The sequence below is a fragment of the Ciconia boyciana genome, chromosome 1, assembly GCF_034638445.1.
Source record: "Ciconia boyciana chromosome 1, ASM3463844v1, whole genome shotgun sequence".
NCBI lineage: Eukaryota > Metazoa > Chordata > Aves > Ciconiiformes > Ciconiidae > Ciconia > Ciconia boyciana.
In genome coordinates, this window is record NC_132934.1 from 26,043,498 (window position 1) to 26,070,504 (window position 27,007).

The window sequence follows — 27,007 nt, forward strand, 5'->3', positions numbered from 1 at the left end:
TCAGATTCCTACCTGCAAAAGTTAGAAGAGTACTGAGAAATAATTAGGCACTAAACCTACAGGAAACTATTGTAGACAGTCTTGAGATAACATCTTACTCAAAGAAAGAACTTCCCAAAAAATCGAAAACTTAGAAAATGATAATAAAAAACCCCCTTCAAGCAGATTTGGTGAGGTCTACTTACTGCAATAAATTCATCATGGTTTGTTTCTCAATTAATTCAACAAACAAAGCAGCTCCTAAACTACTTACTTACATTAATTTAGTCAAAGCCAGGCTATGCAGGGGTATAACGATGGCTTCAGCCATGTACTTTATACTAGTTTACAATATGAAGTGACCAGTATAACAAAATGACACAGAATGATGAGGGACCATCAGTATTGCATCTTTTTCAGTGTCATGTCTGAATTAAATTCTACAGCCAGCAAATAATTACATGCTTTCGCAAGAAGAATGGACATATTTCGGTTTAATTTTGTGAATGAGTAAAGAACAAGCAACTTTGCACATACCAACAATGCCATTCTTGCCGAAGTCCATATTTGCATTTCATCATAAAATGAAAAAAAACCTCTTAAAAATCAGTTCTTATAAGCAGTTTAGAACCACTGAGTGCAAGAACGAGAGAATGGCATAATTCCTATAATTCACTTTCTGCACTTCAACTGAATCTGCCTCCAATGAAGCTGTTTTGGCAAAGTTTATTGATAAAACAGAAAAAAAAGATACATTTTCTAAAAGGCATGGATATATTTATACTCTGCATGTGTAACTTATAGACTATATGTGCTTTATTAAGCCCACAAAGTGGAAATTGGACATTCAGGGCATACACACAATGCCCTTGTACAATAGCAATATTTCCTAGAGTAAAGTCTTTGGGGCCAAGCAAAAAGCTCATTGTGGTTGAGAGGTATGGTTTCCTCCTCTGACCCCAACCAAGGGATGGGGGCAGCTTGCATTCCGTGGTACGTTCACAGATCGTATCTTGACAGACTCTCTTCTCATCTAGAAAGTTTTTGTTGTTGTTGTTATTATAGCTTTTTCATTTACTTCTGTTTGGTTGGAAACTAAGAGCAGTTACTGCCCTTGTTCTCATGGCAGATGGATTCCCAAATCCGGTGCTCTTTGAGTCCTTCTAGCCAGCTCTCCCTTGCCACTTCTTTCCACCTATGGACCCAGCCCCTAACTACTGCAATGGGCATCTTCCCAAGAAGAGCAGAAGGATGGACAGGAGCTTTTGCAGGGCTGGGTGTGCTGTAGACCTCATACCTCAGAGAGATGGGGAGAAGAAGGATCCAGGAGTTAGTTGGAGGAGGTAACTTTCTTTTCCAGCAAGGAAAGGAAAGGGATGAAGATCCTGCAGGAATACAAGGCAGACTGTAGAACGTTCTGGACATGGAGGCTGGGCAGGGAAGCATGGGAGTTAGTGAGTGGAGAGAAAGGCTTTGTACTCCTACAGTATCTCTAAACCCCACTGATTCTGTCCATTCTGCTGAGGCCTTAAACCCCTGAAATCTCTGCTGATCCATTCCAGGTCTCATTCCCTAATGTTCACCGCCCACTCTCTCAAACTATACAACCTGGATGCCCTCCTTCAGTCCTTACCTCCTTTCACCCCCAAAATCTCTGCTGATTCATTCCGGGTCTTATTCCCTAATGCTTACCTCTCCGTATAATTTGTATTACAGTAGCAAACCTCAAGTGCAGGTCAAGCCTTGATGCTGTTTTCCAGCTCTCACGCCCTGCCCTGAGTTAGGAAAATACTTAGCTCTAAACCAGGGAACCGAAGTCACAGATTATCATTGTCAGTCAAACGCTGCCTCCAGAAGCAGGAGGAGGAGAAGGAAAAGCTCAGGGTCATATTATGAAAAAAAGGGCATGTTTTAAAGAAAAGTGAGAAAACTATAAGGAGAAAGTAATCTGTGAAGAGGTACCTCTAAAGCCCTAAAGCCCTAAAGTTGAAAAGTTGAAGCCCTAAAGTAATCTGTGAAGAGGTACCTCTAAAGCCCTAAAGCCCTAAAGTGGCAGTACCGTCAAAATTTAACTCTCTCTTAAGAAGAGGTCAAGTGGTAGTGGGTAGCACAGGTGGAGCAAGCCACCCCATGGCTCCAACTTCTCCCTCATCACAGCGAGATCTCACTGTGGCAAAGTGGGATGTGGATGAATTCTCCTCAGACCCTTTAGTCCTCGTTGCTCTGCTGAGTGCAGGCCCGACGCCTCACGTTCTCACACTGTAGCAATGTCCTCACACCTGCTAACAGAGACTGGTAACAGCAACTGCATCTGCCCCATGCAGACTTGCCGAGGTGTACTTTCCACAGCACGCAGCCTGCCTTTCTCTGAAAGGAAAGCTCTTCTTCACCCCGCAAACCCAGTATGTGACTCTGGCTTTGCTTTGGTTTCTTACATGTAATTTTCATGATTTATAGCTACAACATCCCATTATTATTTGTGATAAGCCAACTTAGCAGTTGAGGCCCATTGTAAAGGACCTAATTCAAGGCCTAAGTTCCAGCTGAAAACTGGCAACACCATATGTAAGAAATTGCATATCCTTTCTACCTGTCAGATGAAGTAACTTTTGCTACTTCCCACACCGTGTTAAAGACACTTGAACGGAACAACGTGTCTGAACGTACATAGCTAATTTGAGCCGATGTGTTACAGGAAAACGGTCCGGGCAGGAGGCCGTGGGCAGGACGGGGCTGTGACGCGTCAGGTGCGGCCTGTGTTCGGCCTCATCCCGGGCACGGCGGGGGGAGGCTCCGGTGCGGGGTGCTGGCGGAGGCGCCAGCGTCTTGGGGGGGGGCACCCCAAGACGTTAGAGGCCCCCCGCCTTGGGGGGATCGTTGTGCCGGTGCGGGGAGCCTGCGAGGCCTGGCGTGGAGCCCGCGCGGCTGCCCGCGGCGCAGTGGGCTCCGCAGGCCGCGGGGCTGCCGCTGCCGCCGGCCCGGGCCGCCGCGGGGGAGGGTGCTCGGTCTTCCGGGAATCTGGTGTGCTGCGGGGACATGCCGTGTCCGCCGTGACGCCGGACAGGGCCCCTCCCCATTGGTGGGCAGCGAAGGGCGTAGCCGGAGGGCGGCTCTCGGTTGGCTGCCGCCCTGGGCGTCGGCGGTGCGCTGGCCGCTGGCCGGAGGAGGGAGCCGGGTGGAGCGGCCGTGCCTGCGCCGCTGTCCGCTCGCCCTGAGGTAGGTACGGCGCTGCCCGCCGCCCCGCTGGGCACCCGGCGGCGGAGCCCGTCGCTCCCCCTGGCAGCGAGCGCGGCCTGGTGCCCTCCGCGCGGGCAGCGCTGCCGGCGAGGCGGCCGCCCCGGCCCGGCCCGGCCCGGCCTGCCGCGGGCGGTGCTGCCCGCTCGCTGCCCTTCTCCCCCTGCCCGCCCGCCTGGCTGCCTGCCTGCGCCTGCCTGCGCCTCCCGGCCTCTCTTAATGGGGGCTTTTCTTTCTTCTGCGCGTCGTCCCTCCTCGCGGGAGGCTGGAGGGGCCCCGTGAGACCCAGAGCCGCAGGGTCCGGCGGCGACGGACGCCGGCAGCGCCGGGCGCTTTACTTCAGCTGGGTCTCAAGTAGCAAGCGGAGGCACGAGTTGCCCGTATAAGTGTATTCAGCTCACTCTAGAAATAGGATCATATGCAAGCTGTGTGCTGCAGTCAAACGGATTGCTGTTGTTTTTCTGCCTTTGCTATATTGCTCAGCGCTGTTTTAGTCTCGGTGAAACTCAGAGTTGTGTGGAACAGCCCCCACAGCATGGGTGATGAAGAACTGGTGCCATTCGGCTCCCTCGCTCAGCTGGCGTGCTGAGGAGGCCGGAGAGGATTCACCAGATTTGCAGGCTTTGAATTCTAAAGTTACTTTCACTTACAACAGGATATCAGTATCTCTGTGGCTAAGCCTAAGCATACAGGAAGGCATGCGTATGAGCTTCTGGCCTGCCAGAGGTCACATGAAGTGTTTGCTTACTGCCCGGATTCCCCTTCATGTGCTGTAAGTGCAGGGCAGCTCACTCCCTCTTGAAAGTAGTATTTTTCTTCTTGTAAGACTCCTCTGTGTGAGTGAAATTTACTTTGCTGCAGGCTTGGGTATGAGGTACAGTGCATTAGTACGAACTGCTCTCATCGTTACATTTTAGTGTGCAGTATAGTGATACTGTGTGACAAGACTTCCTCTGTTTTTGAGAGGTACTGACATGCTCTCTGAGGATCCTCTTAGCATGCTGAAGAGCAGTGTCATAAAATAACTCCAACTTCTGTACAGTAACTTCTGCGGGTGGACAAATCTAGCGATGGTAGGAAGACCACACTTGGAGCTAACGTAGAGGACCATGTGCTTCTGTTCATGCTTTCCTTTGTGTGCTAGTTTTTCTCTTTAAGCAAGCCTGGAGTTAAATAGGACCTCTTAAGGCTTTAGGTTTATAGAGATTTTACAAGATTGAGGCATGAGGACAAACAGGATTTTCCAAGTGATTCGGATACAGAGATTCATGTAATTATCAGTTAAAATTGCTTCGGAAACCAAGTTCACATCTTTGAAGCCTCTGTCTTTGAGATCCACATATTTTACTTGCATAAATATTTGAAGTCCTTAGGCTCCTAGGTATTTGGTGCTGGATCTGTGCAGAGCCCTTGCCATTCACTGCAGAGCTAAGCAGTGGCATATATGCTTCACTGGGAGTGAAGAGGAAGAGAGAGAAAATAAAGGGGTAATCCTCTGCAGTGGGAATCTGTGCTAATGAAGCTTTTCCACTTTGCATAAAATTTTGATTAGGAAGAAAACTTGTTGCTCCTGGCCACACATATGCTTACTGCTAAGCCGTAGTTAAGGTCTTATCCTTATCTTCCATTTTCGGCTTGTGTAACAATTAGTTATGTAAAACTACTTAGCATTCATCTTACATATTGGGCTTTCTCTTTTAATCAACTGCTTGCTCTATAGCCTGTGTTCTGCTTCCTTTCTGTGTGTCTATTACTTCTTACTGTTCTTGATGCAAGCTTCATAAGTGCTTGGTCTTTGCATGTTTATGCTGGCAAATGAATTTAATGGGTATCTTCAAGTTTCCAGCATTCTTTTTAAGCCGTGTAATTAAAAACCTGGTACATCAAACACATTAAAAGCCTGCCTTTACAGTAATACAAACAATTTGTTTCTGTAACGACACCCCACCAAACTGAGATGCAACAAAGTATGCTGAAAGTAAATTCATGTCTCACAAAAGTAGGGTGTAACTAGAGTATGAAGCATCTGGTTTGTGTTTTACAGCAGATGTTAAAGGAGACCAGAACTTTTGCACAATGTTTGAAGCATACATATACATGTATTATTTTACTACTTTGTCTTTGCTGCCATCAGGCTTTACCATGCTGCGAGCCTTTAGTCACACAAATGGTAGGTGTGCGTTCCATCACGCTAAGTGTTGGCATCATTGTAAGTCTGTGCTGGCAATCAGGAGAGAAGATGTTAATGCATGGGAAAGAAGAGCACCTCTAGCACCAAAGCATGTTAAGCAATTGACACAGATGGGATACAAGGTCTTGGTGCAGCCGTCAAACCGGAGAGCCATCCATGAAAAGGTAAGGTCCCATTTTGAGTTAGATATGCAAAACCATAGTTCCGTTATTAACCATAGTACAAGAAAAATAATATTCAAAGGATATACATGAGAAAACATATTATTAATTTTGTTGTTAAATGAGGAGTCATTGTGTCCTAGTGGAGAGAAAAAGGAATAGTTTGTTTAGCCTTTTAATGTAATGTTGGCACACTGGTGGGTTTTTGGAGTTGTTTTTGTTGATTTCTTGCCCTTTCATCTGTCTCTGAAGAAGTTCTAGATGCTCTTGAAGTAGAAACTTGGGAATTCATTTAACATTGGTGGTTTTGTCTTCTGTTTGTATGGAGACAACACTCTGAAAAATAAGCATATTTAAAAAAAAAAAAGAGGAAGGACAAATCTGGTGAATCCCATTCCTGCTTCAATCCCATTCCTCATGTAAAGTGAGGAGAGAGGTTTTTTTTTCTTTAATGCTGTGAGCTTCAGGACTGAGAGCTTTTACAGTTCTTGTAGCAGCAGTAATACTCTGCTGTAAGGTATCTGAGCCAACAGCTAAAAACTGAAACATAAGTAGGGAATTAGTGATCACTTGCACATATCACCTTTTAATTAAGGGACAGTGCTGGTTTTCTCCCAAGCACAGATCACATTAGGTACAGAACTACGATACTGAAAGCTGGAATGTTAATACGTTTTTGAGATAAGGGAGAACAAAAATAAATTTTGATATGGAAAAACATTCTTTTAGAAGTTGCTCTTCAGCTTGGACTTAGTCTTAAACAATTTTACAAAATCTGTCATCAGTCTTCAGATTAGTTTGTCAGATTTCTCTAAACCTATTTCCAAGTATTTCGACACGTTACAAAGAACTGTTCATTGTTGCAATACTATAGGATACTTTAAATGTAGTAAAATATCCTTTTTGTCATCTGTGAATTTAAGATGAAGGATTTTACTAGCACATAATTATGTTTTGGCCTTGTATAATAGGATATTAGCATGAAAATTCAGTTTGATATCTGATACCCCTTTTGATAAAGAGGTTTATGAACGTATCACATGCAGTAACTTGTTTCTGCTTTGTAGAATTATCTATTAGTCCTCTGTTCTAGTTGCTTATGTGCTGAGATCTGAATATGAAACAAAACAGAAAAATTTACTTTGATTTTTCTCTTTCATAGGATTACATCAAAGCAGGTGGCATTATTCAAGAAGATATTTCTGAGGCTTCTCTGATAGTAGGTGTGAAGAGACCTCCAGAGGACAAATTAATCCCTAAAAAGAACTACGCCTTCTTCTCTCACACTATTAAAGCCCAAGAGGCAAACATGCCCCTTTTGGATGAGATTCTAAGACAGGTAAATTGTATCATAGCAAAGACAATTGACTGTTAGCATGGGGTGGAAACTGAACTTAATGCTGAAGTGTGATCAAAAGCTTGCTGCTTGGTATGGTTACTTTCAGCATGTGTATTTGTAGATAGCTAATGAGGACTATTTTCAGTATCCTTTCCTGGAGCTGAGTATTTCTGGCTCAGGGGATCTCATGCTTGCGGTGCTACTCTGTTTACGCGCATAAGGCAGATGAGTTGCGAGCATGGTATGCTCAAGAGAGGTTCATGCTGTGTGAGCATGAAGGCTTGTTGGAAAGTTATTAAGCTAGAGTGTGTATTGGTCATTACAGAGGGAAGCAGCCAGTTCACTCAGAAATGAGCAGCCTCTTGGCAGAGGATGTGAATGGGTCTGCAGCAGCTGGAGTGATGTGTTGGGGAGCGCTATGCCAAGAGTGCGTGGGCAGTGCAGAGACTCTTTAAAACAAGAATTCAATGCAACCTTTAGGTTTTTATTTTTATACTTAAATCTTGTTATGAATTATTTGTCTTTCTCATACATGCCCATCAGCCTCTATCATGAAGGATGACAAAGGCATATGAAAAGGTAGTTCCTAGGACAGCAACGTGCCACTGACTGCATTCACTGAAAATTTTAATACTCAGTTTGCTATGTATTTTCAGGAAATTCGACTGTTTGACTATGAAAAAATGGTTGATCATAAAGGAATGAGAGTTGTGGCCTTTGGAAAGTGGGCTGGTGTAGCAGGTATAGTGCATAAAGTAAAGGCAGGCTTGCAACAAGTAACATCTTGTAATACTTCTGGTTGTCTACATTTCCTGAAAGTTGAGGCTTGCAATGCATTTTTAACTGCATTTTTAACTCTTGCTTTTAAGAGCTTTTTTCCATTCTGTTTTGTGATCCCTGCTTTTGACGAGACTACATGTGAAATAGTCCTGTGGATTCCTGGCAAATCTACTATTTTGTGTTGTCTTGAAGTCCCATTTGTCTATTCAACTAATCTGAGGCAGACTAAATATCAAGAGATCAACTGAATAGGCTTTTGAAAGAAATGGCTGCTGTCAGTCCTGCGAGTTTGAACAACATCTGTTTGTCACTCCATTTACACAAATATTATCCATTTACACTGATTTTTGTGAGGCATGGTTCTCATTCCTTTCTACTGAGCTTCAACTCTGTTTCTTCAGGAGACTCTCTTTATTATCTCCTTCTTTGGAATCTGGTGATGTGGACGCACCTCATAAAAGGATATCCAAGTATTCAATAGTGCTGAAATGCATAATGTGGGCCAAGAGCAGGTTTAAGGTCATGGCCTGCTACTGAATTTCTCCTTCCCTGGTTTTATGTAGACTTTCTTTAAAAGTAAAGTACTAATATTAAAACATGGGCAAAAGTATCCAGGATGATTTTAGACTTCAGTCAGTCCCTGCAGTTCCTAACTGTGCATATTCATAATTAACACTGATGGCCTGATTTTTCTTTTTTTTTTAACAATAGGAATGATCAACATTCTACATGGATTGGGATTACGATTTTTAGCCCTGGGACATCACACTCCTTTCATGGTAAGAGTATATGTGTATGTATTTTTCTTTAGCAAAATGACATTCAAGCATCTGCTAATTATCTGTGTTTGAATATGGAAAATATCCTGATGGTTCTGTGCCTTTGATTTCAGCACATTGGGATGGCACATAACTACAGGAATAGCAGTCAGGCTGTGCAGGCAGTACGGGATGCCGGGTATGAAATTTCGCTGGGATTGATGCCGAAGTCAGTTGGGCCCTTAACATTTGTGTTTACAGGCACTGGTAATGTTTCTAAGGTAAGAATTCTGTCTTCAAGATGAAATGCTATATTATTTTTAATGGAACTTCTTGGCATTGATACATATCAGGTTAAATGGGTTTATGGGTTCATTTTGTTTGCTTGGACTTCAGGTTTTCCTTTGCCCATAAGAATTTTTAAGTATCCTAAACTAATGCCTTTAAGATGAGATCATGCCTGACTAGGCTGACCACGCTAACTTCTTACCGTGAAAAATGGGTTAAGTCTTACTGCTTCTCTCTCCTTTCCCACCTGCATGATTTTTGTCTTACTCTCTCCCCTCTGTTGACTCTGGGCTCACAAGGTATGTTGAATCATCCCATTAAAGTATGAAGGAAATAATTATTTTTTCTAATATTTACTGAGTTTTTATATATATTTTTATAGCATTGTCTTGGCTTACAAGTGCTGGACTTTAGAGCTATTTTCTGTGACATAGGGAAGAGGCTTACCCCTGGTTTTGGCAACAAAGATCAGTTAACTAGGCTCCAGTTATGAAGTGAAATCACTGCCTTGTAAATGTGTGCTTTCTGGACAAAAGGATGGCGTGTCTGAAAGGCCTGTGTTCTATGATCACAGCTTGTTGGGAAAGTAATCTTGAAGTTCTTTGCCTTTAGAACAGCCTGGTTGGTGAGGGAGTGGCTTCATGGGTCTTCCCTAAAGAGAAACTGCTGCTCAGAGTGGCAGCAAAACCCTCTATTGTGGCTGAGTTGAGGCCTCCCAGCTCTGCCATTAGAAATATAAACCAGATGTTGGACTGTGGGTCAGGCATACTGCAGTAATGGGGAATGATGTAAATTCCTCGTACATAGAGCCCAGGCAGCTTTGTTTTGGATAAGCGGGGATATGTGTGAAACAGTTTGTACATCTCTGAAGATGTTCTCTGGCAGGACCGTCAAGTTGTGCGTGGCATTTTTATATTTGTTTTCACACACCAAATGAGCAGTGTTACACTGCCTTTATATTCTCTGCTCATTCTGAATCCTACTTCATGGTTTACAGGGTGCTCAAGAAATGTTCAATGCCCTCCCATGTGAGTTTGTGGAACCACATGAGTTAAAGGAAGTTTCCAGATCTGGAGGTATGCTGTGACAATAAAGTGATTGAAAACACTGGAACCCTTTTTGTCTAAGTATAACAGCTTTTTTTTTTTTTTTTTTACCTCAGACCTCAGAAAAGTCTATGGGACAGTGTTAAGTCGCCATCATCATCTTGTAAGGAAACGTGATGGACTATATGATCCAGTAGACTATAATAAACACCCAGAACTTTACATTTCTCGCTTTAACACTGATGTGAGCATCTCTTCTATTCTTTTTATGAAAAGTTTTCCATGGGGTGTTGGTAATTACTACACCTTTGCATATCCATCTATTGAGAGAGCATTCATTTAAAACACTAGACTGGGTGCTTTCAACTTCTTAAAGTACTAGATGAGAACATCAGGCATCTGTAACTTTCTTTGCAGATTGCACCCTACACAACTTGTTTAATTAATGGCATATACTGGGAACAACATACTCCTCGCTTGTTAAGTCGACAGGATGCTCAGAAGCTGCTGGTGCCAATTAGATCTGCTGCTGGTGCAACAGAGGGCTGTCCTGAGTTACCACACAAGTAAGGCACCACAGTTCACTCATAACAATTCTGCAGCACCCTGATTAAGTCGTAATGTTAGGCAGTTTCACCGCAGTATCTACCAAATGATTCTGTTTCTTACATTGTTGTTCCTCTTGCATGTTGCAAAATGCCCCATTCATTCTGCTTTCGTTCTTCTGTGCTTTGCAGTCTTGTTTTCACAGTTTGGAGTTTTTGAAAACATCACAGTATAAATGATTGACAGGTACTGGCTGTCTTTCTGCAAAGGTAGTTCTGCCATTGATCCTTGTGCAGAATCCAGTACAAACAGTGTGACATCTGGGAAATGTACCTACTCCACCATTATTGCTAGAAGTTTCTATGCCTGAGCAGAGTTTGTTGGTTAAGTTCTTCCTACCCTGTCATTTGGCTTGTACAAGTTCAATAACTGTTCCTTAACACCTCTGATTTCTGCAGCAGGTAGTGGGAATGCTTCACAACCCTGAATAGCTTTAAGGATGGAATGTGGGGTGCAAATCCAGGGTTAGTCTCCTTTCAGTGAGGGTAGGAGCCACCCTTTCTCTAATAACCCTATGTAATATTTCTCTGGGAGACTGGCCTGGGGATGGATTTGGGGAGGATATGGCAGTGCATCCTGGTGAGGAAGCAGGTCTTTGTCTCTCTTCTGCCCACTCATGACACCTTTCTTTCTCTCACTTGACAAATAAAGAATTTAAGTGTTAACCTTGAGTGGAGCCAGAGATTGTGAGTTAGGCTAATGAATGCTCCACCTGTGCCAGCTGTCTGTGAACGGAAAGGAGGCAGCCACCTCTTTAGGTTTCCCTTTACAATGAGGAAGTTATTCTAGCACAAGACTGCCCAGTGACAACTCGGGGGAATTGGTACATGGATAATGAATGGGAGGTACTGGACGTACATGGAGCACAGAGAAAAAATGATGGATGACTGGATTTTCCTGGTCTTTGAGAAGTTATGCATGAAATATGGATCCTGTTGATGTGAGTGGAAATCTTATGACTACAGTAGGGCCAGATTTCCATTGTGTTTCTGGAGGTCATTGTCTGTGTTGTGTTGACTTCTAAATTGGTTAAGATGAATGACACTGCAAGTCTGATAGATCTTCTCCCGTTTCTTTTATTTCCTGTTCACTTGTGATCTCTTATACCTATGTTCCTTAGTAATTTGGGTAATGCTCTATTCCTTTCTTTTTTTTATTTAATTGCTTTAGACTTCTGGCAATATGTGACATTTCAGCAGACACTGGAGGATCTATAGAATTTATGACGGAGTGTACAACAATTGACAGTCCATTTTGTATGTATGATGCTGACCAGCATATTATTCATGACAGGTGGGCGAACCTTTACTTTTTATTGCTTTCCTCTGTAATTTGTACAGTGAAACATTATATTGAAAAATCATGCATTTAAAACACTTCTGAAAGGTGGTACCTTTCAGATACTAAGGAGAAGTAGTTTAGAAGAGCTATGTTCTCTCTTTCAGTGTTGAAGGCTCTGGGATTCTGATGTGTTCCATTGACAATCTGCCAGCACAGCTTCCTATAGAAGCAACAGAGTACTTTGGTGATATGCTTTTCCCATATATTGAAGAGATGGTAAGGTCTTATGTATCCAACAAGAAGGTAAAAGTCTCGGACTTTGATCTGCTTGTTTGTTGCTTTTCTGGTCTCCTGTATACATTCAGAAGGAATCTGCTGTATAACATAACTGACTTTGTACTTCCAAAAAAAAAAAAAAAAAATGGTTTCCAAGTCTTGAGGCAATACTTTCAAAAAGCAACATGTGAACGAGACATTCGTGACCCGGATGTCTTAGGGGTTTGTTGAGAACACGTTCTGTAGTCAGGAAACTGGCTCTGGCAGGTAGTTCCTTCCTTCTGAACCCTGCAGTAGATGTCTAAATCTGATTTTCTTGGGGCACTCAACAATCACTCATAATCAGACTGCTGTTTGAATTCCTGTATTTTCATAAAAGTCAAATGACAGTGATCAGGGCCAGGAGAATTTCAGATCTACAAGATATTGGTATTGTTGCATGCATTTAAATGTTGCTTAAAATCTTGATTTTTTTACTCTGAAAAAAATTATGGGAAATAAAATTACCTGATTTCAAATAACTTATCTCCACAGCTGTTATCAGAAGGCTCAGAACCTCTTGAAAGCCAGAATTACTCATCTGTTGTTCGAGATGTAAGTTTTGCAATTTGGTGCTCTGCTTGTCTTCCTCTACTTTAAAATGTACAGGTACAAAAAAACCCCTCAAAATTTGTTTCGTGTATTTCTAGGCAGTGATTGCATCCAATGGCTCACTGACAGCTAAATATGAATATATCCAGAAATTGAGGGAGAGCAGGTAATGTATAGGTTCTTAAAGTCTGTTTGGTTCAGGATTTAAAAAAACTTGTCTGCATTCTATCTCCCCTTTTGCATTTATTTATTCTTGTGTTTTGGTGGAATACTGCTATATTGCACTGTGTCTAAGTGTCTCCTAGCTTGACGATTTCCTTCTTTCTTCATGCATGTTGCCTAAATCATTAACATGTGTTGTTAGTAACTTACATTGAAGCTGAGAAAGTGGTCATTTTTCTCTTTCTTATGGTATGAAGACTGTTCTACCAGAGGCAGGAAACAGCCACATGCCAGTATTATTCTGTTACTCCTTGCCCTTTTAAAATGGATATAACATACAGTCCTTTGAAAGGAATGGCTGAAAGGAAAAGGCTCTCTAATATACCTTGAATCTATTTTCCTCTAGTATGGCTCAAGTGCTGTGCTGTATAGCATTGTTCTGTGACTGGATGTATTCAGGAGCCTCTGTGAGACTCTCAGACTTTTCATTACACTCCTGTAGCTACAGCTTTAGCTACCACTTTATCTGTACCCCGTCTCAGTAGTTATCAGCCAGTGGTAACATGAAAGAAGTAGCATTGAGTGGATTAAGCTAACAAAAGTATAAATAACCTGGGTATCCCTTCCCTTCCCCTTACTCCCTATTATTAACACACATCTACAGTTTACCTATTTAAAATGTTAATTTGACATTAAGTGGGTACCTCTGGCTTCATGTTCATGGTCAGTGCCAGCTGCACTATACATCATATAAAAGTTGAAATTGGTCTGACCAAAAGCATTGCATGTGCTATGCACTAAAAGCATAGTGTGTTGACTTTTGCATGCCAAACTCCTCCAATTTCCTTTGGGAACTTTGGGAGTTCTGGTTATGAACTTGTACATGATGAACTATAGGTGCGTTTTCCACCCAAAGTAACATGCTGTTTGCCTCTCAAAGACTTCAGCTCACAATAATTTTTGTTGTGTGCTGTTTGGTAGACCACCTCAAGAGGCTGTCTCAGTAACAAATTTTCTTATTCCTCACACAGCACGGTGGTCTGTTTTTTTTTGCTTTCTCCATAGTCGCTTGCATGGTCTTGTGTGAACTACCCTGAGAATCTGGAGACTTCATTGCCAAGGGGGTCTTTGTGGGTAGATTTTTGGTATTTCTGTAGACTTGTGTGTTGCATGTGATGTTCAGTTGGTTGGTGTTGCTCACTTAGCTGTCAGAAAAGCAAGACCTGATAACAATACCCTCCTTTACTTTGCAAACTTTGGAGATAACGCAAATGAAAGGAGGGATTTTACTGCTTAAAGTGTGATGGTTTAGCTAGGGATAGGCTCTTGTTTAGAGCCTGTAGGAATTATGTGGCTTGTGTTATCACGCTAACAAAGTATTATGCTGTGTCTAGTTTAGTTTCTGAGGGCTCTATTTAGACTAATTGGTTATACCCTTTGGATGTACATGAACATTTCAGACTATAGGATAGCCAGACTATATGAGCTGAACTGTCTTGGGTGCCATCAGAATGCAGGAGCAGTTTAATTTACTGCACTTATCTCCATATTTTCACCTTTACTTGCTTCATATCTGCTACCAGTTCCTCATCCACAGCTGCAATGGCATATCCCATTAACAATGTGGACCTCTAAGTATTACTGTTATTTGTTCATAGATTTACATAACTGAATTATTTAAACTTGTATGTAGAGAATAGGCATAAACTGAAATGTTCTTTTCTGGGACTGTGTAGCTTCTGTTCTCACTCTTGATGGGTCATTTGGCAGCCCATGTTTGTGCCTGTCCTAGAGCAGACATGCTGTGTTTGATCCAAGTGTGACCTCATTCTAGACACTGGAAAAGTTTGTAATAAATATGATAAGAAGTTTGATTGCAAAATCCAGCTCTCTTTCATATAGGAAGTCTCCCTTTTGTCAAAACTCTTGCTCCAAGCTCCTGCATACCACTGTTGCTCCCTATAAGTAAAGGATGGAGAGGAATTCTTTATCTTCCCTTGCCCATGAGAGTGTAGCTGTGGAAGAAGATGTTCTATTAGAATTGATAGTAGTAGGAGGAAGGTCCTTGGGTTTGTCATATGATAGGATATGATAGCCTTAGGAGGCTTTCTGTGAATGGATTAAATAATGATTTAACTTTTTTTAAAAAATCAAATCTGTAAAACTTGTATGAAGGTCAAAATGTTCAGTAATCTATAGTAATAATTTAGATGATTAGAGGTGTGATACATTGGTACTTCCCATTCAGATTTAATGAATTGAAAAGAATGACTTTTTTTAAAAAAATGTTAATTAAGCCTGAAAGTGGAGGAAGGGAGGATGGAACATCTGGAACTTTGGAGAGTAATTCAAGCTTTACAAATGCTCGGACACAGTTAGTAGGCTGGAATCTGCTTCAGACAGATGATATGGATGCATTTGGTATTGATTTAACTCTCTTCACTCAGGGTAGTCTTTCAACGCTATTGTTTGAGGCCTTGTTCCCCCAAATGTAGTCGGGTACTTCATGCCATGCTTTTAAGTCATGCAATACCGCTCTTGTTGTCATGCTATTAGGTATTGCTCTGGCAGGCTGCAACACCATCCTTCATTATTATGGCCATTTTTGAACTGAAAAAACACAACTGAAAATTGACTTATGGATGCCATGTGGAGCCCCAGAAAGATCTGAACTAAACATTATTTAGTTGACATATGGTTAGTCCTCTTCTAAGGACAATAGCTTTAAGCAAAGTGGACATGAGCTTGTCAGCTAGAGGTCAGGATTATTTCTGTGGCCTAATCCACAATGCAGTATATGCCTGTGTAAGCTCTCAGTACATAAAGGGGAAATTGGGGAACTTGCTTATACACTTAAGAAGTTTCCCATAAGTCTGTACCTTCAAAGGTGCTACCTGTTTATTGAAATTTGTTTTCAGGATATGGGATAAGAAAAGCCAAACCTCAGTCTCCATTAATTATGTTAAACAATAGGGCAATGAACAGCTTCCTTTTCTTCAACAATAAAAAGTGCTTTAAGACATTTTTTTGTATTTGCTAAATAAGTTTTTATCTGCATAGTGATGATACTTTAGACAGTTTTACAATCCTCATTTTACAACTTAATGCAAATTTAAGCTAAAAGGAAAAATAATTATAAACAACCAAAATGTGTCTTCCTAGTATAATTTATACATTTATGAGAGTATATTTAAACAACTGCTGAACTACGTTATTCTGGTTGTCAAAAAGAAATGCAAAATCTGATGTGAATACATTTTATATTGAAAGTCAACAGGAGGGCTACTTCTTAAATTTATTTAGGAGGGTGGTAGAAACTTGGTTAAAACACTCTGTGATGGTTTTCAAATCTGAGTTCTTGTCTGCAAACAGGATTTCTTAATTGGGCATTAACTTTTATTTGACTTTTATTCACTTTTATTGACTTTTATTCAATATGAACCCAGCATAACTTACTTAAAATATGCTTTCACCAGCATGGTTTTGTGTATAACAGTTACCCGTGATGTAAAGGGAGCAAGGCAGAGCCTGGAATCCCTTTCTGACAGCCCACCATGACATAGACAGCTTGGCGGCCCGCAAATGATCAGGTTACAGTAATTTGGCCATTGGGAAAAATATAATGACAACTGAGAAAAAGTTTGTTGAACAGCCAGTAGCAATTGGAGAAGCAGTGGAGATGTTGATGGATTTGATCATGTTTCTATTAGAGGAAAGAAACTAGAAGTTATGCAGCAGAAAAATGGAAGCAGTACTAGACAGTGATTGCCCAGTCTTGGGTTAGACAGGCAGGAACCTGACTCTTGGTCTGAATAGAGCTTTGGGTTTGTAGACTTACTAAACCATACTTATTCTGTTAGCTTTAGTAGCTTAGAGTTTCCTTCTTCTGTGTGGTTTTTAATTTTGCCTGTAACACCTCCTAGGGAATACGCTCAGTCGCTGAAGATGGGTAATAAGAAGAGGGTTTTATTGCTTGGATCTGGCTATGTTTCTGGCCCTGTACTTGAATATCTCACTAGAGATTCCAGCATTGACATCACAGTTGGTATGTAAGACTTCACTTGTTTTTCATTGAAAAATTATGTCTTATTTAAACCTGCTAGCATGGCAGAACTTTTCTCATAAGTAATAAATTGATCTGGTTCTCAGAGCAGATAAAGAAAATCTTTGCTATTATGCACAGCAGAAAAGCATTTTGTAGCTTTCTGAGCATTTTAAGTTTATATAATTGATTTGAAAATGACATAGCCACATGCAAAGCTTACTGTTTGCGTGTGTAACCTATAGGGAAATTAGAAGTATTTTTCCTTCTAACTTGCTTTGGGCTTGGGGTTGGTTTTGTACCTAGTCAGTCACTTTTGCTGGTGCTTGGCTGTGTTTTCAGCCTCACACAACAAGAAGATGAAATTTTTTATAGACATCTATATGAGTGAAGCCTCTGCTGTTGTTATAACCAGTACTGCGGTGGTAAACCTTCAGACCCTGACCTTCCCATCAGCCCCACGTGCCTGCTTGTTTATTCCTCTGTTTTGGTTTTATCTGTAGCATATTTCATGCTGGGCATCTCAAAAATACCTTTCTGTACCATCGATGTTGATTTTACCCTGATTCTGTGGTTTCAGATTTAAAACCCAGGCTGCGTTGCCTGAAACATACTTTGCTGGGAGGTGGTTTCCTTTAAAATTTACCATTGTATTTCTGTTGATTTTTGTTGTTGTTGCTTTGGTTTGTTTTTTTTGCCTCATGCTACTTTCATACTTTGCTGCTTTTGCTACCCTTTGCGGTGATAACCATAGTACTTTTAACCCTTGGGAAAAGATTTACTAGGAAGAAGAGGGGAACTCTAAGGAAGCTGCACCCTTGTTATTAGCACTGCCTGATGCAGTGAACAGGGAAGGATTACAGCAATGTGCTATGTCCATCCCCTCAGCAGTACGGAGGCTGCATCTAGTCCCTGCAATACAATAGCAGTAAGGGAAACCAGGTGAACTGGAAGATCTGTTGTGCTAAGCACTGTGCAAACACAGGAGGTGCCTTGTATCTGTGTAGCTTAAAAACATGAAGTTTCTACAGCAAACACAAAAAAAAAAGCTCAGAAGAAAAGAGACACAAAGATATTACTTGTCTAATATTTCACAGCACGCAGGTAGATGAAGAAAGCATAAAATGCACATCACGGTGCCACATTTGGTTCCCTACTGTTAGGATACACCACTTTAAATCTAAATGACGAACATCTTAATTGGGAAACCTCCATGTAATCAACTTTTTTTTGTTTGAATTTGTAGATGATTTTGCCTAGCTCTCTTCTTTCAGCACAAGTTGATTAGTATGGTACGGAGAATCACCCTCTGGCAATGTTTATTTCCCATTGACTTTGGAAAGGCCATAAGGAAATAAGGCCCTAAGTTAGAGGCACAGATGCTTTTAATTCTCTGTAAGCCTGTGCCCCACCTGCTGCCTTCATTGCCCACTCCTTTCTCCTGGCTGTGTTCCCAGTGCTGTCCTTGTGCTGGCAGCACGGTGAGCTGGGACAGGAAAGCAATTCACTTTCAGTCAGATGTGGCAAATACTGGTTGCTTTAACCTGGATCTCTTTTTCAGTTCTGCTTTCCTTATAATGGTAAGTGCTGATGGCAGTAGGAGCAAGATAATAGGAAGGAACAAGGGGAAGCAGGCAGAGACTGGATTTCTCCCTTTTAGTGATAATATTAGCATATGCAGGATTGGTAGGACTAAGCCATAGGTAAATATTGAAACTAGTCAGATTGAATCTGGGCCTTTTAGTCATATTTGGCCTAACCAAAAGCTTAATGTTTTTATCTTTGTTGTGTTAAAAATGATGAATGATGGGAATTGCTTTTGCTTTAAGCTATTAAGCTGTTCTTGGCTATAAATAGGAATTCTGTTAAAATGTACTGAAACAGAGCTTTGAAAGATTTCTTTTTTAACCAGATTTATCTATGGCTACGTGGAATGAGGGATGGGGTAAGCTTTTCTGGGCACGTGTTTGTTTACTAAATCTGCTAGTTAGCTGTGTTGAACCTGCATGTTCATCAAGACCTTAAAACTAGTTAAGGTTTTCCTGTCTCACTTAAACCAAGCACAGCCTGAAAAAGAAAAATTTTCCTCTTTCGACTTTTTCCCCTCCTGGACTTTTAGTCAGCTTCTTGCTTTTCCGTGAAGTAGTCTGTGCTTTTGTGGAAATAGCTACTACCATCAAAAACTGATTGAATACTTCACCTCTGCATTTATTTGGCCAGCTAAGAGAAGTGACCATTTTTAAAACCAGAAGGAAATATGTACTGCACAGTGACATAAAATACTTTAGGCCTCAAGATAAATTGTTGCACTAATTGAAAATGGTTGTTTTTCATCAGGATGATGCTAATCCAAAACTAGTTTACTTTTAAAATACATTGGACATACAATTTTTCTGTTACAATCTTCCCTCAAGAGTCAGTGCAACATAATATTTAATTAAATTGGAAAGCACCAGGCATGCCTTTTCTATATTTCCCTGTGGAAGTCAAAGCAGGAACAAAACCTCTGCCTGTTTCAATGCTATTTAATTATTCTGCTTCTCATGAGGTTGTAAACCTGCAAGGAAAGGCACTTTTTGGGGTAGGCAATTATTTTTTATTTTTTCCCCTACCTTTCTAGTTGTGCAGTGCTTCTCCAGCAAATTGATGAGACCATGAATGCTAATAGTATTTAATACATCTAGGACCATGATGTGAGTTTCTGGCATTCTAGTTTTCTCCTACACCTTGTTCTGCCAAGCAGACCACTGGATGACTCATTTAAGTAAGGTTTGGTAGACCAAAGGGATGATGTCCCCCCCAAATGAAAGCATGGACATCAAGTCTATTGTGTGATTGTCCACCAAATAAATAAGGAAAAGAAAAATTGTTGCTTGGTTTCATAGTGCTGTATGTGGGATGTCATTGAGTTCCTGCTCGTTACTCTAACTTTGCTTCTCTTTCTCTCCTTGTTAAAGTTTTTCACTTGTCTGATCCTTTTGACTCCCTACCCCTAACAGTTTTTCCACTAATACGCTATCTAAAAAAAAAAAAAAAATACTGGTCTGCCTGAATGGGCTAGTGGTACTTTTGACTGGGCATAGTAGAGCTGCTGTCATATTATTCTGCTGGTCATCTTTATTTTATTTTTCCCAGACCTCGTGTGGTAGGATTATTGTTCTAGTTCAGGTGAGCTGCCTTCTCCTATATCAATAGAAGTGTTTACTACAGCTCTTGCTGCTTTCTTGTGATCTTTCTCTAAAACTTTTCTTGAGCCTGAATGTACACATCGAAGTGCCCCTCTTGTGTGACTGTTACTTGCATTCTTCACCCTCAAACCCTTTCTTTAATTGATGGGCTTCTAGATCCAAGATACCAGTGCATTTCTAAGGATGCCAAAAGAACCTGCTTTTATCCTTCCATCAGTGGTTTGGTCACTTGTTCTTTGAAAACTTTGTAATGTCTTTTTTAGTACATTTTGACACTTACCAAAGAGTGACAGGTATTCATCTGAGAGATCAAAGACTGAACCTCCAGTATGTATGTTTTTTAAAACCTTTACTATACCTTGCCACAGGTTATTATGAGGGGTCAGAGTTAAAGACATGGCAGTATGCTTTTGGGATGGATCACAACCCTGCCTATCCTATAATGAAAGTGTTGGGGTTTTGTAACTAGTTAGTGACACTTTTGTGACACATTTCTGCATAAGAGATGCATTCATTCAGCACACTTTTTTCCTCTCTCTCTAAAAAACACTTAGGTGTAAATGTGTGCTTCTTTCTGTTTAGTTTATATGTTTTCCCACCATGTGGGTGCTCAGTTACCTGGCAAATGTAGACAGTGCTGCTGTCGAAAACCATTCCGGGAGGACACACGCATGTGATGCAAGTGAGCCACTGGGTTCTGGGGTGTCCTATGGCCCAAAGATAGGTTTAACAGTCCTTTATCTCATGTCCTAGACCTACTTCTTCATAGAGTGGAAAAGAAGGGAGATGACTTCTAGTTTTGCATAAATAATTTGTGTTGACCTAGTCTGCTGATAGGAAAACTGCAGTTAAAACTTCTGTTCATTTTAAGTACACCCACAAAGTTGCTAGTTGGTTACAAGCCTGTTCTCGTTACACATTTTAGCAGTGAGTGGTTCTTTACTTCTGAGAGTAAGTATTATTTGTAGATTCTTATTCTTGAGTTATAGCTGCTGTGGCTTGACACTGGTAATTGATAATAAAATTGACTACTTTAGGGGAAGTAAGGTGATTTATGCCTGATTTCTCTTCAACTGTTAGTGAAGGAAAACATCCATGCAACTGTTTCTCTTTGGGAAGAAGGAGGTGTGTGTAGAGCACAATTATGCATGGGAGTACTTTGGACTTACCTTCATCTTTAGGTAACAGTTGATGTGTTTTACTTTTAAAACAGCATCTGTCATGAAGGAACAACTTGAACAACTGACGAAAAAATACAGCAATGTTACTTCAGTTCATATGGATGTCATTAAGCACGAGGAAAAGCTGTCCTCTTTGGTGAAGAAACACGACCTTGTGATCAGGTCAGAATTCTGTGTAAAACATGATAGGCTCAACCCTAAGTCATGCTGCTTCTTTCTCCTAGTTCACTGACCTAAATCAACATTATAACTTTTTTTTTAATGCCTAAGAACTGGGATCGTATTTCTGTATGTAAATAGTTGTAACTGGCCACTGCCTTCTCACTTAGTGGGGCATCAGGACTTTCAAAGGTACTTTGACTGCAGCATCTCTTTACAAGTGTTCACCAATTACATGGACAGCCTTCTTAGTGTGAGGGACTGGTTGTGTCCAGCAGCATATGTGTTCCTGGGATCAAATTTGCATGTTTGCAAGAGGAGGCAAAATTCTGACATCTTGGTCATTTCTGCTGAATATCCCATTAAGAAAGATCTCTTTCCGGTATTGAAATGGGAGGAAATGACTTCATAGTCCTTGACATTTTGTCCTTTTTGCCATGGATGTCATGCGTGTTGTTTCCTTTCCATGTAGAGCATGGTTTTCACAAAGTATTTCAGCAAGATCATTGTAATGCAAGCTTTCTCAAGGATGGTTTTACAGGTTTGCGTCTTCTAAACCTCCAGCATGCCTGTTTAGAAGCTGGCCTTGAAAAGAGGTCCGTGGTTTGTTTTTTATGGAGAGAAGTGTGACAAAAGATGCTGTCTAAAGAATGACTCCCCTCTTGTCCTGCACCCTGTTCTGAGTGCATACAACAATACTCTTCTGATAGGGTAGCATTTCACTTGTGTAGGTATGAAACTGCTCAGGGCAAGGCAGGTATGGCTGTTGCATTTACTTGAGCTCTTTTGTAGGCATACAAAAAACATTTGTGAGTGTCTTTCCAGTGACAGCATAAGTAACTGGTTGGATTTTGATGTTGTATAATTCTCCTTCATTTGTAGTTTGCTGCCTTATTCAGCACATCCTTTGGTTGCTAAGAAATGTATTGACAACAAAGTGAACTTGGTAACAGCCAGCTACTTAACACCAGCTATGAAAGAACTCCAGGAGAGGTAGGTATGAGAGTAGCATCTCTCTGGTGTTGCTTCCTTCTTTAGTGCATTATCTGAATATTTTGCAGTCCATTACACCTGCAATGCTTATTGTGAATTACTGTTTTCTACATTCTTTCTCCTTCCCTTTCTATGACGGAGGACTAAGTACCTTTCCGCAAAGTTGCATGTGGGGGCTGTGGCAGAGCGCAGAAATGAGTGCATACCCCAGTCTGGTTGGACTAGTGCTCTAAACACTGGAATGTACTTTTCTGCATGCCCTATCTTATTCTGTGTTAATGTGCCTTCCCCTCTCCCCTCAGACCTGTTAAGATGTTTGAGCTGGGCTGATATTCAAGCTGAGCAGCTGGGCTGTCCTTCGCATTCTCCTAATAAAAACTCATTCTTGGCTTACTGTATCTACAGTAATATCCTCTTCATGCTACCTTCTTTTGGACAGGCCCACTATATTAGTCTCAAATTGGTGACAGTTCTAATTATTCTACTGTTTCTGTTGTCCGATTTATTATATGATTGGAAGTTGTTTTGGGCATGGAGGTGCCCAAAGGAGGTACCTTTCATCTAGGTGCTCCTCTCAGTCACAGTACTGGAAACTCTGAAGTGAATTCAAGTGAATGAGATGAGAATTGTACATGCTGTGTCTCTATAAAAGATAAAACAGAGAAAGCTAGACAGGTAGTGAACCAGTGTTGCAAACAATGAGGAAGGTTGAGGGGCCTCTGCTCCCTTCTTGCTGTGATGCCAAGAGGTCATATCATGCTCTCAAAAAAAAAAAAAACAAACCCAAAAAAACCCCACCCCACTTCTCGTTTGTCAAAACACAAAGTGATTTTGAAAATAAAATAAATCACCTTAGTTTGTGGTGATAAGTGAGCTGCTCTGGATGTTTAGGAAACTGTTAAAAAAAGAAAACCCAAATGCTTGTAATTTGGGAAAGTAAGCCTTTCAATCTCCATCCCCCCCAGGAGCTCTTTAGAGCAATTACGACTAGCTCTGTGCTGTCCTCTGCATTACTACATTCTTGCATTATAGCACTGTCCAGGAGAATGTGGGATATGGAGTAGCTGGTAGGAATTTCTTTTTCCACCAGCTCCTAGATGTTGCAGCAAAGTAAGAGAAGCCAAGGCTAGAATGACTCTTAGACAATTGTCACTGTTCAGGTTTTAACATCTGCTTCTGTTTTTTTCCACAAGCTGCAGACAGAGACCAGAATTTACTGTGTTGGGGAAAGGTCACTGGGCCTTTGTTGGACAGTAATAAACAAAAGGCCAGTAATGGTGAATATTCTGACAGCTCTGCATTTCTGTTATTTTTAGTGTAGAAGCTGCTGGTATTACAGTTATCAGTGAAATGGGTTTGGATCCTGGTCTTGACCATATGTTGGCGATGGAATGTATTGACAAGGCAAAAGAAGTTGGTGCTACGGTAAGGTTGGCAGGTAGTGCATAGTTCTGCCAAGATTTTGTTATAAAGTTGTTCCTTTAACACCGCACAGTTTTTGGGCATGTAACTGATGTGTAACGGGCTCTGGACACCTTACTTTTTTGGTGCTTGGAATTTGGTGCCAACTAATCCCATTGGTGAGACCATCAACTAAGATGGCTTTGCCTCAGTGTATGTTTTCGTTTCCTCTCCTTTATGGACAGTGCCTGCAGTGTGACAGCTTGACAGTGTTGCTCAGTGAAATTCTTTTGGTTTCCCCTGTCCACTGTAGATCTTCTGATTTGGCCCATTTGGGGGATAACGTCAACAGAAAGTTTAAGAACTAATGGGGATTCTGCAGGGTATAGCTGTGTACTGTTTGCATCCTGGTCTTCTCTTCATTGTTTCTTTCTTGTGGATAAATCTGACAGGTTGTATCCTACACTTCTTTCTGCGGTGGCCTACCAGCTCCAGAGCACTCTGACAATCCTCTGAGATACAAGTTCAGCTGGAGCCCACAAGGAGTGTTGCTGAATACAGTTCAGTCTGCTACGTATTTAAAAAATGGAGAGGTGAAGTAATCCTAACATTTCCATTTAAAGCCAGACAAAGAAGGTGGTACTGGGGCTAAGGAGGGAATTGGGATTTGTAAGGTGCCCTGTTTACTTTCAAGCCAGTGACAGTCAGTTGCCTAAGCAAGTTGCATACATCACTTAATCCTATGTTTGGAGCGTGACGGTGCCTGGCTGCTGCCAGCTTAATTCTTACTTATTATATGGAAACTGATTGTGAAGAAGGAGCGTGTTCTAATGACTAAAACACTGGATTGAGGTTGGTGTTCTGGGTTCAGCTTCCATCCCTGTTGTGTGTTGCTTTTGCTGCTTAATTGCCCTGTCTCCGGCTCTGTGAATCAAAGGTGAGAGTGCATCCTTCTACTAGCTTTTCTATCTAGTCATGTTTGTAAACCAAACAGCTTCATTCTGTACTTGCAGAGTGTATAGAAGAACTCTTGGTTTGTTTTTCTTTTGGTGCAATCTGTAATACCAATAACCCACTGAGTGGGTTCTGTGAAAGTGTATAGTGCTTTCTGATGTGTTTTGTATAAGCTCTGTTTTGCTGTTTGTGCAGGAGTCATTAGAGTAGACTTAACCTAGCAAATATCACTGCATCTGTTTTATGGAAAGATCACAACTGATTTGTGCAAAGCTATAGCAAGCCATTACCACATTTCTGCTTTCCAGTCCTATCTGATCACTCCCACTTGTTCAGAGTAGTTACTGAGCAGGGGCTCTTCAAATGTCAAGGAGACTGCCTTGTATAACCACCGTAAAGTTTAGCTAATTATCTAAACTTTTTGATCATCAAAACTGAGAAATCTTTTGAGATGTTTTATCATGACATTTTGGTGCTCTAGTGTTCTTATTGCAGTAATAAAGGAGAAATTCAGGGATTGTACATTGGATCATTACTTAACAAGCAATAACACATAGTTATAAGTTTCAGATGAAAGGGTCTCTTGGAGAATGTGAAAATGTTTCTTATTTAATTCTGACCTGGTTCACCCATTGCTAGGAAAAATTAGATCATGCATATGAATGATTCATTATGAGAGCACTATGCGAGCTTGTCAGTAAATTGTGCAATTTTTCCTCCTTGCCACTAAATCCTTAGCTGTCTTTGACTGTTGTGCAGGATTCTTCCACACTAGTATCTTGCCTGACAAACACAATACGATCTTTCAGCATTGCTGCAGACTTCACTGCTTTAGTCTTTCCTCTAGAAGGAAACCTTGCCCCTTTGCTCAGAAGTCACAAAATGAGTTTGTATTCATGCTGCATAGCAGATCCTGTGCATCAGCTGCTTGAAGGAAGCAGGGTTCAAGGCTTTGGTTGGGAGTGATGATAGAACTAGTCAACCTTATTTTGTTTTCCTTCAGCGGTGCATTCTCTCTGTGCTTTGTAGCTGTAAGTAAAGATACACGTGGGCAGCAATTTTATATCAGTGTGATATCACCTGATTTATTTTAATCTTTTAAAAAAAAACACAGCAAAACCCCATCCTTCTCTTTACATCTGCCTTCTCCTCCCCCATAGAAAAGAGAATAAAAAAATTAACCAAAAAGCAGGGAGCCTATGAACAGAATCTTGCTTCACACTGGTGTAGTTTGGGGAGGTGTTCCAAAATTACACTAATGTAAATGAAATGGGAACCTGCCACTTATATTAAAGTGCAGCAGGAATTAACAGTGTGTGTGAGAAGGATGTGGCTTGTTTTAGCCCTTTTATTAGTAATGACTGATATAGTGCATGCTCCTCCATCACAGGATATGCTTAAATGGCTTGTGCAACTGCTTTATTTAGATTGGGCCTTTGTTTGTACCAGAAACACTAAGCATATTGTTCCTATTTTGAACATACTTCATCTTTTCTGTTATAAAATAAATAACACTGCACTGAAATAATACTGTTTTCTTTCACAAAATTTAGATTATCAATATTCCAGCTGGAGGAGCATTACTTGATTCTGTTACTCCGATGGATTTTTTCCCAGGATTAAATCTTGAAGGTTTTCCTAACAGAGACAGTACAAAATATGCTGAGCCGTATGGTATTCAGACAGCTCACACTTTGTTGAGAGGCACCTTAAGATACAAAGTAAGTTGTTGTTGTTGTTGTTGTTATTTTTAATTATTGTTTTCCTCAAGAGATGAATATTGTCATTTCAAGATAACTGTGTATTTAAAAGTCAGCCTTTTATAGCTCTGTACTTGCTATTTATGAGCTCTCCACTACTCTAATTGAGATAACTGAAAGCTCTTCTCTTTATTTTTTTTAATGTAGCTTTATTTGGTTTATTTAACAGGTGTTTGTTTATTGCCAACCAGAAAAATAGTTTTACTTGTTTTAGGCAGCTGGTCAGTTGGCTTGCATAGTCTGTATCTGTGTTTCTTTTTTTCTCTGGCTCTGCATTTGGTGTCAGAAGATTTTAAAAATTTAATAGAATTGAATTCTAAAAATTTAATTGAATTTTTAAAATTCAATAGAAGATTTTTTAAAAATTAAATAAATCTGATGGGTTTGTGTGATGTGTGTTGCTGTTATTTATTTTTAAGAATTGACCTATTTTCTTAATGTTGATAAAAATTTGAACTTACAGTTTGTTGCTTATATTCCTATGAAAAACATAATATAAAAATCTTATAGAAAATTACAGTTTTCCATCAAACTGTGAAAGTTTTTCATTAAGCAACTGGAAATCTTGAATTTTAGCAGCTTTAACATTTTGCTCAGTTAAGTAAAATGTGAAGAGATAAATGTGTTTTCCTGGTAG

The 27,007-nt window shown here is 40.7% G+C and overlaps 1 protein-coding gene across 2 annotated transcripts in view; it reads left to right on the forward strand.

Annotated features, from left to right (window-relative positions):
• Positions 1–3,059: 3,059 nt before the first annotated feature.
• Positions 3,060–27,007, forward strand: part of AASS (aminoadipate-semialdehyde synthase) — a 32,728-nt gene continuing 8,780 nt past the window's right edge. The window contains exons 1-19 of one of the 2 annotated variants that reach the window (XM_072861104.1): positions 3,060–3,195; positions 5,348–5,568; positions 6,728–6,904; positions 7,561–7,645; positions 8,396–8,463; positions 8,577–8,723; positions 9,728–9,806; positions 9,893–10,020; positions 10,194–10,342; positions 11,553–11,675; positions 11,828–11,939; positions 12,474–12,533; positions 12,629–12,696; positions 16,616–16,737; positions 21,136–21,265; positions 22,145–22,255; positions 23,572–23,680; positions 24,109–24,249; positions 26,164–26,331. In XM_072861104.1, coding sequence (XP_072717205.1) covers positions 5,356–5,568; positions 6,728–6,904; positions 7,561–7,645; positions 8,396–8,463; positions 8,577–8,723; positions 9,728–9,806; positions 9,893–10,020; positions 10,194–10,342; positions 11,553–11,675; positions 11,828–11,939; positions 12,474–12,533; positions 12,629–12,696; positions 16,616–16,737; positions 21,136–21,265; positions 22,145–22,255; positions 23,572–23,680; positions 24,109–24,249; positions 26,164–26,331 — 2,190 coding nt within the window. In that variant the 5' untranslated portion in view covers positions 3,060–3,195; positions 5,348–5,355. Of the gene's footprint in view, positions 3,196–5,347; positions 5,569–6,727; positions 6,905–7,560; positions 7,646–8,395; positions 8,464–8,576; positions 8,724–9,727; positions 9,807–9,892; positions 10,021–10,193; positions 10,343–11,552; positions 11,676–11,827; positions 11,940–12,473; positions 12,534–12,628; positions 12,697–16,615; positions 16,738–21,135; positions 21,266–22,144; positions 22,256–23,571; positions 23,681–24,108; positions 24,250–26,163; positions 26,332–27,007 lie in introns of those variants that run through there. The other variant, XM_072861113.1, reaches the window with a different exon arrangement.